At 37.1% G+C, this 20,820-nt stretch overlaps 1 protein-coding gene across 1 annotated transcript in view; it reads right to left on the reverse strand.

Moving 5' to 3' along the window:
- Window positions 1-20,820, reverse strand: part of OXCT1 (3-oxoacid CoA-transferase 1) — a 145,243-nt gene that overhangs the window by 42,861 nt on the left and 81,562 nt on the right. The window contains 2 exon segments of the mRNA NM_213938.1: window positions 18,819-18,894; window positions 19,526-19,598. Coding sequence (NP_999103.1) covers window positions 18,819-18,894; window positions 19,526-19,598 — 149 coding nt within the window.

Raw genomic sequence — 20,820 nt, forward strand, 5'->3', positions numbered from 1 at the left:
CCCGTCATGGCTCAGCAGTTAATGAACCCAATTAGCATCCATGAGGATGTGGGTTCGATCCCTGGCCTTGCTCAGTGGGTTAAGGATCTGGCGTTGCTGTGAGCTGTGGTGTTGGTTGCAGACGCGGCTCGGATCTGGCATTGCTGTGGCTCTGGTGTAGGCTGGCAGCTGTAGCTCCAATTGGATCCCTAGCCCAGGAAACTCCATATGCCCAAGGTGTGGCCCTAAAAAGCAAAAAAAAAAAAAAAATCAAATCAATGTATAAGCAAAAAAACTTGATTATTTCAGGCCCACTTTCTACGGATCCTAAGCTGAGGTACATTTTAAATCCAATACATTCTCAAGTAAGTAACAAGAGCTGTGGTTAAGTGAGAATAATTTATTCTTTTTGGTGGCACAACACTCTGCAGAAGAAATGACCTTATTCACATTCATCTGGAATTCAGGAATGGCCAATATTTGCAGCTGGGATGTACTCGCTAAAAAGATTTTCATTCCCAAGAATGCTCTTTTTTTTTTTTTTTTTTTGGCACCATATTTAGAAGGAAAGATATTCTCCTGGTAAGATACATTCAGGAAGGAGTTGCTTTTCTCCTCTAACCTCAGTGAGCAGGTCTAAAATAGAAAGTTGTTTATCTTTATTTATTATTCAAAATTGTACTAGTGTGGGTTCACATGCATACAGACATTACTCGGCTCTGCCCATTGAGAAGGACCAGAAGCAATAACATCCCAACAGCAACAAGCACACTCAACACCCAGATCTCAGTTTCAAATACCATTCTCAAATAAAATAAACCTGGGATCCTTAGAAAAATAGCTGATACTAGGCGCAAAAAAAATATAAGATGAACATCTTACAGAAGCAGAAAGGAAGTATTCAATAAAAAAATAAAAAGAATGGAGGTATACAGGAGCAACATAAAATGGCTCCTAGTGGTCATAGCTGGAATAATTTGAGCATGAAAATAAATAAGATGGTATTGGATTATAACTCAAGGTATAAAATATACATGAGTCCATAAATGGTAGAGAAGAGACAAATCTTCTCTCTGAAAGAATTGCAAATAATATATAATACCCCTCTTCTGAGAGATCTCTGAGGGTGGGCTGAATCTATTGACTTGCTTCTAAAGAATAAAGCAGGAAAAGGGAAATATAGTAACTTTATTAAAGGTTAATGTCAACATTGACATATGTGGATATCCTATACTCCTTAACATGATGGAAAAAGAGGGACACTTTACCTCTATCATATATATATATACATACATTTTTTTTTGTCTTTTTGCCTTTTCTAGGGCCGCTCCTGAGGCATATGGAGGTTCCCAAGCTAGGGGTCTAATCAGAGCTGTAGCCACCAGCCTACACCACAGCCACAGCAAGGCAGGATCCGAGCTACGTCTGCGACCTACATCACAGCTCAGGGCAACTCCAGATCCTCAACCCACTGAGCGAGGCCAGGGGTCAAACCCACAACCTCATGGTTCCTAGTCAAATTCGTTAACCACTGTGCCACGATGGGAACTCCCCTCTATCGTATTCTTTCCAAAAGTTCATAACCTCAGTCATCATGAGAAAAACACCAGACAAAACCCAACTGGGGAACATTCTGCAGGACATCTGGCCAGTACTTCTCAGGACAATCAAAGTCAGGAAAAACTGAAAGTATCACAGACCAGAGAAGACTAAGAAGCTGTGACAACTAAGTTCAATGCTGTACTCTGAACTAGATCCTGGAAAAGAAAGAGGATGTTAATGGACAAACTGAAAAAATTCAAATACAGTCTGGAATTTAATTAATAGTAATGTAATTAAAAGACTTGTACACTAAAAGCTATAAAACATTGATAAAGCAAGTTTATTTTTTTATTTTTTTTGTCTTTTTGTCTGTTGTTGTTGTTGTTGTTATTTCTTGGGCCGCTCCCGCAGCATATGGAGGTTCCCAAGCTAGGGGTTGAATCGGAGCTGTAGCCACCAGCCTACGCCAGAGCCACAGCAATGCGGGATCCGAGCCGCGTCTGCAACCTACACCACAGCTCACGGCAACGCCGGATCGTTAACCCACTGAGCAAGGGCAGGGACCGAACCTGCAACCTCATGGTTCCTAGTCGGATTCGTTAACCACTGCGCCACGACGGGAACTCCTGATAAAGCAAGTTTTAAAAGGCACAAATAAGTGGAAAGACATTCTGTGTTTATGAGTTGGAAGACTTAATATTATTAAAATGTCTATACCACCTAAAATAATACACAGAACCAAAGCAACACCCATCCAAATACCAATGGCAGAGTTCTCATCATGGTTCAGTGGTTACCAAACCCCACTAGGATCCACGAGAATGCAGGTTAGATTCCTGGCCTTGCTCAGTGGGTTAAGGATCTGGCGTTGCTGTGAGCTGTGATGTAGGTTTCAGACATGGCTCGGATCCTGCATTGCGTGGCTGTGGAGTAGGCTAGCAGCTGTAGCTCCGATTTGACTCCTAGCCTGGGAACTTCCAGATGCTGTGGGTGCAGCCCCAAAAAGTCAAAAAAGAGAAAAACAACAACAACAACAACAACCACCAATGGCATTTCTGTTCAGGAAAAAAAATCCTAAAATTTATGTAGAACCACAAAAAAACCCTGAATAGTAAAAGCAATCTTGAAAAACAAAGAACAAATCAGGAGGCATTACATCAAAATATATTACAAAGCCATAATTAGAGCGGTATGATATTGTCATAAAAACAGACACATAGATCAATAGAACAGAATAAAGAGCCCCAAAATTCATCCGCACATACACAGTCAATTGATCTTCACCACAGGTGCCAAGAATACACAACGGAGAAAGGTAGCCTCTTTAATAAACAGTGTTAGGAAAACTGGGTATTTGCATGCAAAAGAACAAAATTGGGATCTTCCAGGGATAACAAAAGGCAACAAAAGCAAAACTAGACAAGGGGGACTACATCAAACTAGAAAATTTCTGCACAGCAAAGGAAACAATCATCAAAATGAAAAAGCAACAAGAAATTGGAGATATTTGCAAGCCACACATCTGATGAGCTAATACCCAAATATATAAGAAACTCCTACAATTCAATAGCAAAAAAATCAATTACTCCAACTAAAAACTGGACAGAGAACTTGAATAGAAATTTCTCCAAAGACATACAAATGGCCAACATATGAAAAGATACTTAACATCACTAATTATCAAGGAAATGCAAATCAAAATAACAGTGAAGTACCACCTCATACATATTATTAAATAAAAAAGATAAGTGTGAAGATACAAAAAAACCCCAGAACCCCTGAACACTTTGGTGGGAATGTAAAATGTTGCAGCTACTAGTTAACAGTATGCAAGTTCCTCAAAAAAATAAAAATATAATGAGCATATGATCCAGCAATCCCATTCGTCAGTACACACCCAAATGAACTGAAATCAGGATATTGAAAAAATACCTGCACTACCGTGGTCACTGAAGCATTATTCATAATAACCAAGATACAGCTTTAGAGATCTGCTATATAACATAGACGGTAGTTAACAACACTGCATTGTTAAGAGGATAATCTCATGTCGTGTTCTTACTACAATTTTTTTTTAAAAAGGTAATTAAATCTCTCCATCCTCAAATAATAATGTATTAATGTGTGTTTTTTAGTTTTAACAAATGTACCACCGTAATATAAGATTGTAATAATGAGAAATAGTTGAGGGGAATATGAAAACTCTATATACTGTCTCTGCAACTTTTCTGAAATATAAAAGTATTCCAAAATACAAAGTTTATTGTTTTAAAATCTCAACATGTGGCCTGTCCTGTGGTTTTATTTTTCATCAAAATGAAAACAAAGCAGATTAGTTCTCAGATTTCCCTCTGTGAGGGCCTCCCCTAATAACTTAGCCTCTTGCTAAAAAACTTTGCAAAATGCGACTCTAAAAACAATAAACTATGACAGTTAAATGAATCTGTGCTTTGTTTTTAGCTGTGATCTGTTTTCTTATAGCTAGCAAACTTTATTCCAATACAAAGTACACTAGTATAACAAAAAGTCACAAGTTAGTATCTGGATGAAGAACAAGAAAGATAGTCTGAGAAATGTATATGTAAGTTTTTGTTGTGCTGCTGTTTTGTTTTTTCATTTACTTTTGGACTTCCTTCACACATTTCTCATACCTCCCACCCCCAACCTATTCTCTGAATCTATAAGCTTGTTTTTTGTTTTAAATTTTCTAGATTCCACCTATAAGAGAGAGCATGTGCTATATGTCTTCTGTTTGAATTATTTCACTTAACATAATGTCCTGGAGGTCATCTATGTTGTCATAAATCATAAGATTTAGTTCATTTTTATGGCTGAGTAATATATTCCATATATATTCCATGTATTTGCAAAACATACATACACCACATCTTCTTTATCCATTCACCATAGATGGACACTTAGGTTGCTTCCATATATGGGCTATTGAACATATTCTCACAATGAATATAGAGCTACATATATCTTTTCAAGTTAGTTTTTTTTTTGTTTTCCTCAGATAAATATGCAGATATGGAATTGCTCTTTCGCATGATAGTTTTATTTTTAACTTTGGGGGAAACTTCCATGCCATTTTCCTGTTACCGCACCAATATGCATTCCCTTTAACATTGCATGAGGATTCCCTTTTCTCCACATCCTCGCCAACACTTACTTTTTGCCTTTTTTATAATAGCCATTCTAACAGCCATTTTTTATAATAGCCATAATAGTGAGGTGATAACTCATGCAGTTAATTGTCCTTACCCCTACAGATTAATGATGTTGTGCATAACATGTACTGTTGGCTATCTGTACGTCCTCTTCAGAAAAATATCTATTAATATCTTCTGTCCATTTTTAAATTGAATTGTTTGGGTTTTGCTATTGAATTGTATGAGCTTTTTATATATTTTGGATATTAGCCCATTATCAGATACATGATTTGCAAATAATTTTTCCATTTTATAAGGTGCCTTTTCATTTTGTTGATGAGTTCCTTTGCTGTGTTTTATTTTTCCCAATAAATAAACTTTGCTATCCAAGTTATTATTATTTCAATAAGCCTCCCCTGAAGTTAGATAGCTTAGATTTCTGCTAGAACACTTTTTTCAAAAAATTGAAACACGGTCATGAAAACCTTTTAAAATAATGTTTTGCAACCATATTATTACACATTTGAAAAAAAAAAAAGACTGGACCTTTGTTTTATGACATATAATATACCCTTTCTACTTTTTAGCATTGTTATTTCATTTTTCTTGTTATGGCTTACCTTTTCCATACTGAGCATCTTTTAATAAATACAATGTTATGAAGATAATTTCTCATTATGTAAACAGTACTCATAGAAAGTAAGTAGATAAAACTTAAGCTTTCCTTTACACAAAACAAAAAGCACAACAAAGAAAAGTTAAATAAATTACCTGAAGTTACAAGAACAAGTCAGAAAAAAGAATTGAAGTCTTTCCCTAAGTTCCAGAAGAAAGGTAACTGAATCTCCATAGAAAACGCTTTCTATTTTAAAATGGCCATTACGTTGGACTTACTGAACTATTTTTCTTTCTCGTTGGTCCTAATACACTGGATGGTGTTAATTAATTTAATAAAGAGGCAGACAGCAAATCTAGAGATGTCCTATGTAGTTTCAATTTAGACAACTTCTAAAAATAGTCAGATCCTTTATACTAAAATTACAAAACCTTCCAAGTGTGCTTATAAACAAACCATGCATCTTTCACCAACCTAAAAGCCATGATTTAGGAGAATTAAATTTCCTAAAAACTATATAATTACGAGCAGAAGTCACATTCATGATGGAAATGTTAGCTGGTAAAGCTTATGCCAGACTAATATATTTATTTTTCATAACATTCTGGCAATAAGAAAAATGGTGCATTTTTTGAGGGAGCTAGCTCCATATTATTTGTGGACTACTTTTCAGGGTGTGATTATTTCAATGATATGCTTATTTTTCTTCATTCAAAGATGCAGTTCTTTAGCCCTTTATTATTTGATAATTAGTACATGATCTCTACCAGAACGTGGTGGTCCCAAAAACAAAAGATAAGACCCAAATCGCAATAACAAGTCACCAATCAGGAATTCTCTTATCCAATACTATAAATGTTCATAGCTGTAACTATAATCTATAAATATGTAAAACAGATGAGATGCTAAAACATGTTAAATCTCATATACTTGAGTTAAAGTTTATAAGCCTCCCTCAAAGGACTCTGTGTCAGGCCTTCATGCAAAACATATTTACTCTTTTTAAGCACAATTGTAACAAGACTGGTAATCTGGTTTTCCATCCAAAATTATATTTGGAAATTGGTACTTATACAGCTAAATTTGAATTATCTGAAAAATATATATATGGAATATCTTATTCCCTAATAATCCTCTACAATTAAAGTATTATAAAAATACTCCAATGATCTATTTAGAAACTGAAATGGAATACCCAGCACAAAATACTGACAAACACTAAAACATAATTAAGAATAAATGTAATGCAGGAGACAAGACCTAAATAAATGACAAAGTATACCACATTACTGGACAAGGAGACATCACTATTGTAAACCTATCAGTTCTTCCTAAATCAACATATTTAACGTTCAGTGCATAAGGTTTTGTACAGCACCATCTCTCACCCCTGCTTTATCATATCCACCCCAGAAATAAGATTCTGTATAAGGAGGAGGAGTATATTAGCTTTGCTCACCACTCTACCCATAGTGCTTAATGCAACACCTAACACCAAAAAGGGTGGGGGGGGACCCCTAATAAATTTTGTTAAATAAAATTTATCCTGTCCACCCCATTTTAAAAATAAAGAGCTGAGGTATAGAAAGGCTAAGTGACTTCAGAGAGACACAGAGCCGCTTCTAAGGATACTTGAAAGAAAAATGGAAGGTTCTTTGTATTGGAATGTTGTATTTCAAAGGTATACTCTTCTGGAAGTTCCTGCCGTAGCTCAGTGGGTTATGAGTATCCATGAGGATGAGGGTTCAATCCCTGGCCTTGCTCAGTGGGTTAAGGATCCGGCTTTGCTGTGAGCTGCAGTGTAGTTGCAGATGTGACCTGGATCCCACATTGCTGTGGCTGTGGCATAGCCAGCAGCTGTAGCTCTGATTCTACTCCTAGCCTGGTGACTTCCATATGTTGCATGTGTGGCTCTAAAAAGACCAAAAACAAACAAACAAACAAACAAAAAAGTATACTCTTCCTCATATAAAGGAAATAGTATCGCCATAAGGCTCAAGGCAGGAGTGATGAATTCCAGCATTGGCTTAGCTACTAACTGGCTTTGTGACTTGGGTCAAGTTACTTCATTTATTCCCCATCAGTAAAAGGAGGGTGTTCTACAGGTGGATAGTAAGATTCCTTACTGTTATTGGAATAACAGAATTGTGATTTAAAAAAACAATCCTTATCTTTCAGAGATAATGTTAAAATATTTGTGGACAGAATGATATGATGTGTGGGATCTGCCTCAAAATAATCTGGGGAAGGGGAAAGTGAGTAACAGTACAGATGAAACAAGACTATCCATGAATGGATAACCACTAAGCTGGATAAGTGCATTTTACTATTCTATTTTTGTACATCTTTGACATTTCCTCTAATAAAACTTTTTATGACAATAAAGTGCTGATCAAAAATTATCTCTATACCAAAGGAGTAAAGTAAGAAATAAACCTTTCACCAACTGGAAATGCTAAATTCAGTCATTTAATAACATTTAGTCTTTAGGATTCATTAGCCTTTAGCTGCAGGGTCACACTGTCTTCAGCCCTTTGGCTTGATTCCCTGCTAAGTCATATCAGAAGCACCATTATTTATGAAATTACTAATAATGGGTTTCTAGGAGACCTCATCTATCATTTCTAATGTTTCCTTCCCTTCTTTTAAGTGGGCTCTTTAATGAGAAGGGGCTGCTGTGGTCATACAAATACATCATTAGCCAAAGGGATAATAATTGAAAATATCAAACTCACTCATTGCTCATTCTCTCTATAAAGAAGAGAAAGGAGAGAGGCTGATTTAATAAAAATGACCAAACTCCCATTTCATGCATAGAAGCCTGTCTTCCAACACCAGAGGAGATGGAAAGTATATGACCAAATACTTACAGAGCTGCGAGAAGGCCAAGGAGCATCATGGCTTGGAATCAATCAGATGTCTAGCTCACCTTCCTCTCAGTCACTAGCTTGAATACATATGAGTTTCAGTGAACAAAGTTCTTAGAACTAAGCAGGTGTTCACAAACATATCATATGCAACACAGCAAGGAGGAAAATATTTCCTTTCCTCCAGAGCAAAACCAGACTCAGCAATCAAAAGACAAAATTTCTTTAAGATCACTGAAAATTGAGATAGTCCAAAGAGAAAAGTCAATTTCACATTCTCATGTCCCTTTCCTTTCCTAAAAGATTAATACTGGTGGGCATCTAGGCTGAATGAGCTGACTTGCTAATGAATTTGCGATTGTTCCTTTCTGATCTTAACTTATTCTTTTTTAAGCCTCTATTTAGGATTCTTCTTCACACTGATTCCCATATATCTACAGTAATGTCTCAGTATTTCCAATTTAAGAAATATTGAAAGTTAAATTATAAAAATCCTAGTAGAGGACATGAATTCTTTCAAAGAACTCTTTAATTGGTATATTATAAAAAACAAAATGGATAGATAAAACAGAATACTTCATACATGAGATTTATGTTAATTACATGTCCTTATGCAGCATGTGGAGAGTTTAGAATTTGAGTGAGGGCTTAAAAAGATAATGAGATACAGAAGAAAGAACCAGCAAATGGTCAACCCAGAGCCTTCCAAAACCTCCAGCGTGAACTAGCATTACACCTACAGAATGTATCCATCCAACTGCAATAGACTCTATTCCATACAGTGAAACAAACTTCATCAAGTTTACAGAAATGCTGTAAAGATATCTATTTATTTTGCAGGTAGTTTTGCTTCCATCACAACAAGCATTAGTTAAATACACCCCAAAAGAACCTTGTAGCAGAGTGCAAAGTACATAAATGCAAAGGATACTGTGATCAAACCCTCATTTCATAACTTGCTACATATGTAAACTTGATTGTTAACTTGATGTTAACTCCCTTGATCTGAGTCTCTTCATCTATAATACCAGGGATTGCTATATTTAACTCACAGAGTTAGGAGGGTTAAATGACAAAGGAGCATAATTGTATGGCCAATGGCATATACTTAAGAGCTGTTAATTTCCTTCTTGTAAACTTATTAGATTTATAATTTAGCTGTGGCTTTTAAACCTTAATCACAGGTTTTAATCAGCAATAGGACCCTCCAAGTAAGAGAAATCTTCCTTATACAATTAATATATCAATGTTAGTCAAGAAATACACTTTGAGTCTGAAAAAATTAGATGTAAATAATAAAACTAAGGATAATTTTCAACATAATGTTTTCCAGACAATCATGTATGAAAATATTTTTGGATAACCAAATGTAGTTTCCAAGTAAAGAACAATAATAAACAGCTTATGTTCCCAATAACACCCAAAATTCATAAATTTCACTAGTACCAGGTTGTCTTTTTTTAAAATGTATGTTCATTTGCAAATTGCAGTACAAAAAGAAACCATTCTTTGCTCTCAGAAATTCTGCAAGTATTAAATGTGTCTATAATTGGCACAGGAAATAAAGGTCTATCCACTGGGTGAGTGTAGTTTTTATTCCCTGGTAGAATGAATAGGGCTTGGCAAGGTTCTTCCGTGGTCTTCTGTTCTGTTCAGAAAAGAGAATAGACTTGCAGGGGGTGGGGGGGATTTCCCTGATGTACAGGAACCATAAATAGAAGAAAACACCCCTACATGTCCAGAGGCTTAGTGAATATGAGCTTGCAAGGAAGAAATAATGGCAGCAAGGAAATAGCCACCCATCAGTCAAAACAGCAGTAACTGGATGTTAGACTGTAAACATTTATATCCAATTTTGACTAATGTTCACATATGACAACCTTGAGATACCAGTATGTGAGATAGATGCTCAAACAGAATTTTCAGAGAAAACACCAAAAACAAGCTTTAAGGAGTTCCCGTCGTGGCGCAGTGGTTAACGAATCTGACTAGGAACCATGAGGTTGCGGGTTCGAGCCCTGCCCTTGCTCAGTGTGTTAACGATCCGGCCTTGCCGTGAGCTGTGGTGTAGGTTGCAGACGCGGCTTGGATCCCGCGTTGCTGTGGCTCTGGCGTAGGCTGGTGGCTACAGCTCCGATTCGACCCCTAGCCTGGGACCTCCATATGCCACAGGAGCGGCCCAAGAAATAGCAGCAACAACAACAACAACAAAAAAAGACAAAAGACCAAAAAAAACAAAAAAAACAAACAAACAAACAAACAAAAAAAAAAAAAACAAGCTTTAAGACTCTTGGATCCTTTGGCAAGATTCAGGAGGACAGTATGGACCCTAGCAGAGGATTTTGTATGAAGGACTTGGGAGAAAAGTGGGCTGTGATCCTCCCCTCTCCGTCCCAATAACCAAAAAGAGGGTAAGTGAATGCCTATACCTCAATCGACATGCTCTCTCCTGGATGACAACAGGAAAGCCTCCTAGCCTCTAGAGAAGAGCTGACTCAATTGATGCAACTAGAGAATGGCACGTCTGACTTCTACCTGTGAAAGCTGAAATGACTTGCTGTGGAAGTAACTACACCATGACTAAAGTTGGGACAAGAAATGTGCAGGTGCTTCCCAGATGTGGGCCATGTGGGAGAGGGACATGATGCTTTAGTATTTTGTCAACAAGATGCTATGGAAGGAAGAGGGGGTCCTATCAGTGAGAATCTCTGTGTGAGGTGGACCACACAAAAGCCATCCAGACATCATACATCAAGGCAGACACTGTAAAAGGAGACTGGTAGAAGGTATCCAATGACCCTCCACACATACACACAGAGAAAGGGATCAGCTTTCAACATCTGAAAGGACCACAGAGCATGGAGACACCGTCGTGGCACAGTGGTTAATGAATCTGACTAGGAACCATGAGGTTGCGGGTTTGATCCCTGGCCTTGCTCAGTGGGTTAAGGATCCTGTGTTGCCATGAGCTGTGGTATAGGTCTCAGACTCAGCTTGTATCCCGAGTTGCTGTGGCTCTGTTGTAGGCCAGCAGCTACAGCTCCAATTGGACCCCTAGCCTGAGAACCTCCATATGCAGTGGGATCGGCTTTAGAAAAAGTCAAAAAAAAAAGAAAAGAAAAGAAAAAGAAAACCTAACTATATATTAACCACAAAAACTCACTTAAATAGAAAGATGCTGATAGACTACAGGTAAGAGAATAGATAAAGACATACCATACAGAGTGACTATATTAATATTAGACCTTAGAATGAGGAATATTCTCATAAATAAAGACAGATATGATTTTTAAAAGAAATAAATTCTTTAAGAGAAGATAATCTTTCTTTTTTTTTTTTTTGCTTTTTAGGGCCGCACCCACGACATATGAAGGTTCCCAGGCTAGGGGTCTAATTGGAGCTACAGCCGCTGGCCTACAGCACAGCCATAGCAACACCAGATCCAAGCCTCGTCTGCGACCTACACCACAGCTCATGGATCCTTAATGCCAGATCCTTAATCCACTGAGCGAGGCCAGGAATTGAATCCATAACCTCATGGTTCCTAGTCAGATTCGTTTCCATTGCGCCATGACGGGAACTCCAAGAGAAGATAATCTTAAATATGTACCAGTACAGTTAGTAATGGAGCTCTAACATATAAGCAAAAAATGATACAACTAAAAGGAGAAATAGATAAATGCACAATTATAGATGATGATTTCAATGCTCCTCTCTTAGTAATTGATAGAACACAGAAGACTTGAACAACACCATCTATGTACTTGACCTAATTGACAATTATAGAACACTCTAGCCACCAAGAGCAGAATACACATTCTTTTCAAGTGCAGATGAAACAGTCACAAAGATAGATTATATTCTAGGCTGTAAATACCTCTTAAACTTAAAAAGAAACAGTCACAAAGATAGATTATATTCTAGGCTGTAAATACCTCTTAAACTTAAAAAGATTTAAGGATTATCTTCTGACTTCAAGAGAATTAAAATAGAAATGAATATAAAATTTTATGGAAAATCACCCAATATTTGGAAATTAAATGATATACATCTAAATAACCAAAAGGTCATGGGAAAAAAATCACAAGAGAGATTAGAAAACATTCCCAAGAGAAAGATAGTGAAACAAAAAATTTGTAGGATGTCACTAATACAGTACTTAGAAATTTGTAGCATTACATGCTTATATTAGAAAAGAATAAAGGTTTCAAATCAATGATCCAAAAGTTTCAAAGTTTTCAGGAATTGTCAAACTTTTCTATAAAGAGCTAAATGGCAATTATTTTCGGCTTGGTTGGCCATAGTCTCTGTTGCAACTACTCAGCTCTGCTGTTACAACACAAAACCAGCCACAGGTAATATATAAATGAATGGATGCAGCTATGTTATAATAAAACTTTACAAAAACAGGCAATAGGCCAGATTTGGCACATGGTCATATCTGCTGGTCTCTGCTAGAAAATCTCTGCTACCTCTATAAATACAGAGAATTTCATCTGTTTCAGTAACTGCTTTATCTTCAAAAGACTAGAGCAAGTGCATGGTCCTTAATAAATGCCTAATAAATATTTTTTAAATAAATGAGCTAACTTAATCCCCACAGTAAATACATGAGTTAAATATTATCATTTCACAAATAAGTATACCAAGGTGAAATAAATTGCCACACCACCAATAAGTGACAGAACCAGTATGTAAGCACAGGTATATCTAATTCCAAAGTTCTGTACATTTTCCATTATATTACACTGGTAGAGCAAGAGTACTACTGAATAATTGTAAAAGCATACGTATTTTCCACTGTCCTTTTCCCTTACCCATGGTTTATAATTACCTGAGCCTTGGAGCCAAATGGACAAGACACCAATACATTAAAATATCTCTATATTTGTATCTTTGTGAATACCATAATCTTTATATTTCTTTATCTGTAGCTAACAACTTAATATTTAGACTACAACTGATGCACTAGATTAAATCTTGAAAACAAAATCCCCTAGCTGTACAAGTAGGAAAACTAGAAAGTTGGCTTATTTAAAACAGACATATCTAGAAGACCAAATCAATTTTATGCACTTCTACATATAGCATACATGAATATAACACTGATTTGTACTTAATCTTCTGAGATGCACAAAGAAATGAAAAATACGAAGTAAAAACAAACACCTAAACATCCTATTCTTTGCCTTAAGATTCTCCCATTTCATGTCTATCAGCAGAGGAATGGATTAAAGAATATGTGGTACATATATATAATGGAATATTACTCAGCTATTAAAAAGAATGCAATAATGCCATTTGCAGCAACATGGATGGACCTAGAAATTATCATACTAAGTGAAGCAAGTCAGACAGAGAAAGGCAAATATATGGGATCACTTATAGAATCTAATAAAATGATACAAAGAATTTATTCACAAAACAGAAACAGACTCAAAGATTTCAAAACCAAACTTACCAAAGGTGTAATGTTGTAAGAAGGGATAAATTAGGAGTTTGTAATTAACATATACACCACACTATATTTATTTATTTATTTGTTTGTTTATTTATTTATTTATTTGGTCTTTTTGCCATTTCTTGGGCCGCTCCCGCGGCATATGGAGGTTCCCAGGCTAGGGGCCTAATCGGAGCTGTAGCTGCTGGCCTATACCAGAGCCACAGCAACGTGGGATCCGAGCCGTGTCTGCAACCTACACCACAGCTCACGGCAATGCCGGATCGTTAACCCACTGAGCAAGGGCAGGGACCGAACCCACAACCTCATGGTTCCTAGTCGGATTCGTTAACCACTGCGCCACGACCGGGAACTCCACCACACTATATTTAAAATAGTTAAGTATCAAGGACCTACTATACAGCATAGGAAAATACTCAATACTGTATAATAACCTATATGAAGAAAGAATCTGAAAAAGAATGTGTATATGCATATGCATAACTGATTCACTTTGCTGTACACCTGAAACTAACACAACACTGTAAGTCAACTATACTCAAATAAAATTATAAGAAAAGAAAAAAAGCATCCTTCATTTTAATTCTCCCCACATAGGAGCAGGCTCTCGGCTGTTGTGTTGCTCATTTACGTCAACCTTGTCCAGCAGGCAGCTGTTGCATGCTTTTAATAACCAGCTCCCATAGCTGATCATACACATCTCTTCTCTTCACGAGTCAATCATCTATGGCAGCTGTTTCCCAAAAATAGGCATTAGGAGAGCCAGAGCAGTTCTGAATGGAGAGTCAACGGATTGCATATTTTCCTACATTTCTGCAGCTTGCCTGGGGTTTTACCATCATCGCAATAATCAGGGAACTCGAAGAAGCCAACCACTGTTTTGTTATACTTTCTCTCTTTGGATGCTTAGGGCAGAATTTTCAAAAATCTGTGAAAATGGGACCCATGTGGCATACTAAGAAGCTATTAAAGGATAAGACAAATAACATCCACACCATTTGCCTGCCTTAAAATCTTAATGTTTATTATAATCTGACATTGTTATGATAGATGGAGATGCCAGGATGCAGAGAAACTCAAGGCTTTACAACCACTGAAAGATTATTAAACTCAGTAAAAAGATAAAAGTTAGTGAAAAATGATATAATAAAGCTGAACTTTTCAGCTCCTTGACTGCCATATCTTGCAATAAAAATATATCTAAATTTTATACATCAACATAAATCTTTGGGGCAAATAGAAAGAGATTGCTCACTGAAACTGTATAAGGAAGCTAGGATATATCTTATCCTTAACCAATAAGAATAAGAAATGTGTTCTCAGATTTGGTACTTGAATATGAACTTTGGATAGGCAGGCTGTACTAGCTATTGTCAAAAAAAGCTTAATATGCCAGTGTCTTTTAAGACAAATATTCCCTCTTTAATGCTAAGGAATAGCATATTGAAGAAGATTAAAATAATAGCTACTATTTATGGAGTGCTTTTAGTCTTCCCTTTTCACTTTCTTCTCATTTAATCCTAACAAAAACACATACCGCAGATTGTGTACTTTGTAAGGGGTAGAGGTGAAATTCAAACCAAATCTCTTCCAAACCGAAGTTTATGGTCTTGACTTTTAATCTAGTCTGCATTCAAAAGAATCAAAATATATACCATATACCACATATAAAGAATCCAAGAAGTGATTATCAGTTACTAAAAGAACAAAAGAAATGCCCATTCAGAAACGACAGCACCAACTTCCCCGACCACAAAAGTGAAACCAGACACGAGAGCACTTTTAACTTTTCTCCATGTTCCTTTAGAACTCCCGAGCTCCCTATCACTGCCCCACTAGATCCACTCCTTTGGAAACTTACTAAGCTCTAAACTGCATTAAGAAAACCATAATGGGGCGGGGGGAGAGAATGTGCTTGGGTTATGGGATGGAAATCCTGTGAAATTGAATTGTGATAATCATTGTACAACTACAGATGTGATAAGTTCATTTGAGTAATAAAAAAAAAAAAGAAAGAAAGAAAACCATAACGTAATAGACACTGATGTTTGAATCATTCACAGGACTCTCCATGGGATATGTAAAATTGTGATACATGCTGGAAAATCTTTCCTACCAATGCCAACTACAGAATGCGTATTCTCACTATGAGAGCTTCCAGCATCCCTATGTGCTGCTAAACCATAATAAAAACAAATGTTATGCTAACTTACTAAAGATGCCCAAGTTCCCTAAAGGCAAAAAATGTGTTGAACATGTTTGTGTTCCAAACCTAGAACTACTGTGTAAACTGATTTCTAAACTCACTAATAGTCCAGAGCAAGAGACACTATCTAAAAATAAAACTCTATGGTTTCTGTTCACAATAACCAGTCCTAGTCCCCTCCCCTGCCAGGCACCCCCAACTTTTCCTTCTTATCAAATCATAATTACTCATTTAGCAACATGTACTGTGTGTCAAGCTCTGGGATATGTACTTTGTATGCACTATATCATTTCTTTCATTACATAGTCCGATAAAATTGTTACCAGTGCATTTTTCCTATTTTACAGATGAATAAAATTAAGTAACTGCCTCAAGTTACACTGCTGGTAAGTGACAAAAATTGGATTTCGACCCAGGTCTCTCTGGCTCTTAACCACTAAGCTATGAAAGTCAGATAGGACCCTTGAAATGATCTAGTCTCATATCTTCTTCTTCTTTTTTTTTTTTTTTTTTTTCCAGCTGCACCCATGACATGTGGAAGTTCCCAAGCCAGGGATCAAATTTGTACCACAGCAGCAACCTAAGCCAACCTGCGATGATAACAGTGATAACACCTGATCTTTAACCCCTGTACCACAGGGAACTCCTCAAATACTCACTTTATAGAGGAGATGCTTTAACCCAAAGAGCATAAATGACATGTTCAAGGTCACGCCTTGATTATGGGTAGAGTCAGGGCTAAAATTCAGGCTTGTTTTTCTAGGTTCCTATTACTCCCTAGCTTTCTACACAAATAAGAATTCCCATAAAGTATCAATGTGACTTACTGTATAGTTCTCAGGAGACCCTCTCTGATTTCCCTGAAGCTTTCAAAAGCTGCCAACTTCTTACAGCTATGACTGATTTAGAATGATGGACATCTTAATTTTTTGTCTTTTTTTTTTTTTAAGGGCTGCACTGGCAGCATATGAAAGTTTCCAGCCACAGCAACACCAGATCCGAGCCATATCTGTGACCACAGACCATAGCAATGCCAGATTCTTAATCTACTGAGTGAGGTCAGGGATAGAAACCATGTCTTTATGGATACTAGTCAGGTTCGTTACTGATGAGCCACAACAGGAACTCCTAGAATGATGGACTTTTTTAAACTAAAACGGTATAATTTGCTAAGAGTTTTTACTATTGGGGTCAATGATATTTACCCCTTACATTTTTAATATTATTGATATTTATTATTGATTTTTTTTATGCACTCAAACTTGGTTCCATATTATAATCACCAGGACTGCTTTTAAAATGCCCAATGCCGGGGAATTCCCGTTGTGGCCCAGTGGTTAACGAATCCGACTAGGAACCATGAGGTTGAGGGTTCGATCCCTGGCCTTGCTCAGTGGGTTAAGGATCTGGCGTTGCCGTGAGCTGTGGTGTAGGTCGCAGACGCGGCTCAGATCCAGCATTGCTGTGGCTCTGGCGTAGGCTGGCAGCTACAGCCCATTAGACCCCTAGCCTGGGAATCTCCCATATGCCACAGGAGTGGCCCAAGAAATGGCAAAAAGACAAAAATAAATAAATAAATTAAATAAATAAATAAATAAAATGCCCAATGCCCAACCTACATCTCAGATTAATTAAATTGGAAACTCTAAGGGTGGGACCGAGGCATCAAAATTTATTAAAAACTCCCTCCACTTTCCTCAAAAAATGAATAGAGAAAAATCTAAGAAATTCCAAAAACGCTTCTCATCAAAGAACACCAGTTACTTAAACCAATTCCTTTTAGCTGATGCCACAGAGAAACATACAGAAATCCTTAAACATACACATAAAAATAATAACCTGAACTACCAGCCAAAATGAGCTCATAATCACGGACATGCATTCACTGTTGTTTCATACACATATCAGAAAACACTAATTTGGAATACAAAGAAACACACTCATAAATCAACTGATTATAATCCTTTTCCTGAAGCTACTTTTAAGAGGTTTCTTCCTTGATTTATGTCATTAGTAAATGAAAACTGTTTGCATTTCACAAGAATGGTTAAACATCATAGGTTTTATATTCTATAACAGATGACAATGTGATTGATTACTTATGGGAGTCACATGACTGTCAAGAAAGGATTTTAATCCCTATAAGAAAATAATGGAATTAACATAAAATTAATGAATGTACTAATTGTTCTTTCTAGCTATAAAAACTTAGATATATACTATGCAGCCATAAAAAAGAATGAAAGAATGCCATTTACAGCAACATGGATGGAATTAGAGACTCTCATCCTGAGTGAAGTAAGTCAGAAAGAGAAAGACAAATACCATATGATAACACTTATATCTGGAATCTAATATACAGCACAAATGAACCTTTCCACAGAAAAGAAAATCATGATCATGGAGAACAGACCTGTGGTTGCCAAGGGGGAGGAGGAGGGAGTGGGGTGGTTGGGGAGCTTGGGGTTAATAGATGCAAACTATTGCCTTTGGAATGGATAAGCAATGAGATCCTGCTGTATTGCACTGGGAACTATATCTAGTCACTTATAATGGAGCATGACAATGTGAGAAAAAGGAACGTGTATGTGTGACTGGGTCACCTTGCTATACAGTAGAAAATTGACAGAATACTGTAAACCAGCTACAATGGACAAAAATAAAAATCATTAAATAAAAAACTTAAGATATAAAAAAATTTGTATTTCTTACTTTTATCAGAATATAATTACCTATTTTTTAGTCTTCCTTTTTTTTCTCTGTTTCTCTATGCTTTGGCCTTGACTTTGCCTATTTTTAGGCTCAACTACAGAGTAAACTGGCAATGCTGAACAGTTTTTAATGGTTGATTCATTAAGATTTAACTGAAATGAAAAATACATATTGAAATAACACTTATATCTGCACTCATAGCGATATTATAAGAGTTTCCTTAATTCTTCAAAAATAATTATTCTGACCCAGGCAAAATTCAGAAGAAAACATGTCTACTTACAGGTATCATCCAGTTAGCCAGGTCACCATATTTGGAAACCTGCATGGCTCCTAGCATTGTTAGATTGACATGTCCCCTGAGAAAGAGAAAGAGGAAATATAAAGCAAACTTTACAAGCTTTATGTACCATTTGCCTGAAATTACAAGCAATTAAAATAATTCTAATCCCCGCAAAATACATTTGCTCTCCCCCACCCAACACTTGATTTCCAAATAGATTGGCTTAAGTTAATGTAGAGAAATAACCATTAAGGGTTTAAATTAAAAAAAAAAAAAAAAAAAACACCAAAAACATGGCCTATAGTTTCTCCAAAATACAACTGAAAACAGGTATACACAGTGAGTTTGTTTCTTTCTGTGAAGGAGAGTGTGGTTTGATTTGAAGGCAAACACTAGCTAGAAAATGAAAACACAGTTTGTGGAAAATATAAAGATCCTCAGAAAGAGCCTTAAAAATGTTTACTTCAGTTTAGCTGGCACACGGCTATATAGCCCATTTGGAGGGTTCTTTTAATAATAGCGGGCTGGATGTTCCAATTCCCAACATTCAATGTGGATAATTTCACATCTTGGTGCAGCCAAACAAGCCCATGATCATTTCCTGGCCGGGAGATGTGGTTATGTTTCAGAGTCTTGCTAAAAGACTAAGGGGATGACTCAGCTCATTCCACACCATGTGAAACAAGAGGGGCTCCGTTATTACATACCCTCTAATCATTGCAAATGATTCATCGCTGGAGAAGTAAGAGGCTCCTGGAAGAACAGTAACTGTTTCCTTGCCTAAAAACACACACACACACAAGAAAGAAGCGGGGGGAAAGGTAATTATATTTCTAGGAGTGGAAATCATGGTGGAGAGAGAGGTTTATACCTTCTGTTTTCTAAAGAACTAGGGCTCCCTTAACCAAAATGCAACAGCAACAGGGGAACACGATGAAAACTGCCCACCTATGAAGAGTAGCATTTTGTCACTAACATTTGTTCAGATTTGTCCTTGCATGGTGATAATAAAAAGCAGACCATTTTAACTTTATTATTGTTTTGAAATTCTCTACAGACAATAGACTCCTCTATTGCCTATTATTACATAACCTTCCCATCTCCCACCAGTCCTGGTCCCTTCATAGGCCCTGTTAAATTTTAATAGGAAGACAGCAAAGATATGAAGGAATAGACATGAAGAAGTACAACTTTGAAGGGAATGACACAAGAGATGCCCTCAGATATTTCATAAAAATCAGTGAATAATCGGACTCCCCATCATGGCACGGCAGAAACGAATCCGTCTAGGAACTATGAGGTTGCGGATTTGATCCCTGGCCTTGCTGAGCTGTGGTGTAGGTCGCAGATGCGGCTCAGAGCCTATGTTGCTGTGGCCGTGGCATAGGCTGGCGGCTTATAGTTCTGATTTGACCCCTAGCCTGGGAGCCTCCATATGCCGCGGGTTTGGCCCTAAAAAGCAAAAAAAAAAAAAAAAAAAAAATCAATGAATAATCTAGAAAGAGATGCCCCCACCTAATTCCTTAATGTCGTTGAGCCCAAATCTCATTTCAATCTCTCCTTCTGCATCATCTTTCCACTCTTGCTCCTCCAGTTTCTATTAAAACCACAAAGGGTCCTCTTGAAAGGACCTCTCCCCAAACTTACATCTCATAATAAAAGTTCAGAGGGGGAAAAGTTCTTCCAGGTCATCTAGTCCTCACATAACCAATAATATCACCTCACCTGCTTTCTTCTTATGACCCATTTCCTGTCTGTTCAGGAGCTTCAGGTGCTTAGGAGAGGTTTCTGGTCTTAACAGAAGCATGGTCACACACCTTTGCCAAAGGTAAGTCAACTGGCTGAGGACATCTCATGCCACTGCCCCAGTGTAATAGGGCAGACAAACGAAGGCAAAGGAGAAGTGATCCCAAGATTGGAACAGAGAAAAGCTCTTGGACACAACAGGACCAGAGTGATCTGACCATGCCCAGCTGTGCAACAACTGCTGTACCCGCCTCAA

The sequence above is a fragment of the Sus scrofa genome, chromosome 16 (genome assembly GCF_000003025.6).
Source record: "Sus scrofa isolate TJ Tabasco breed Duroc chromosome 16, Sscrofa11.1, whole genome shotgun sequence".
Lineage (NCBI taxonomy): Eukaryota > Metazoa > Chordata > Mammalia > Artiodactyla > Suidae > Sus > Sus scrofa.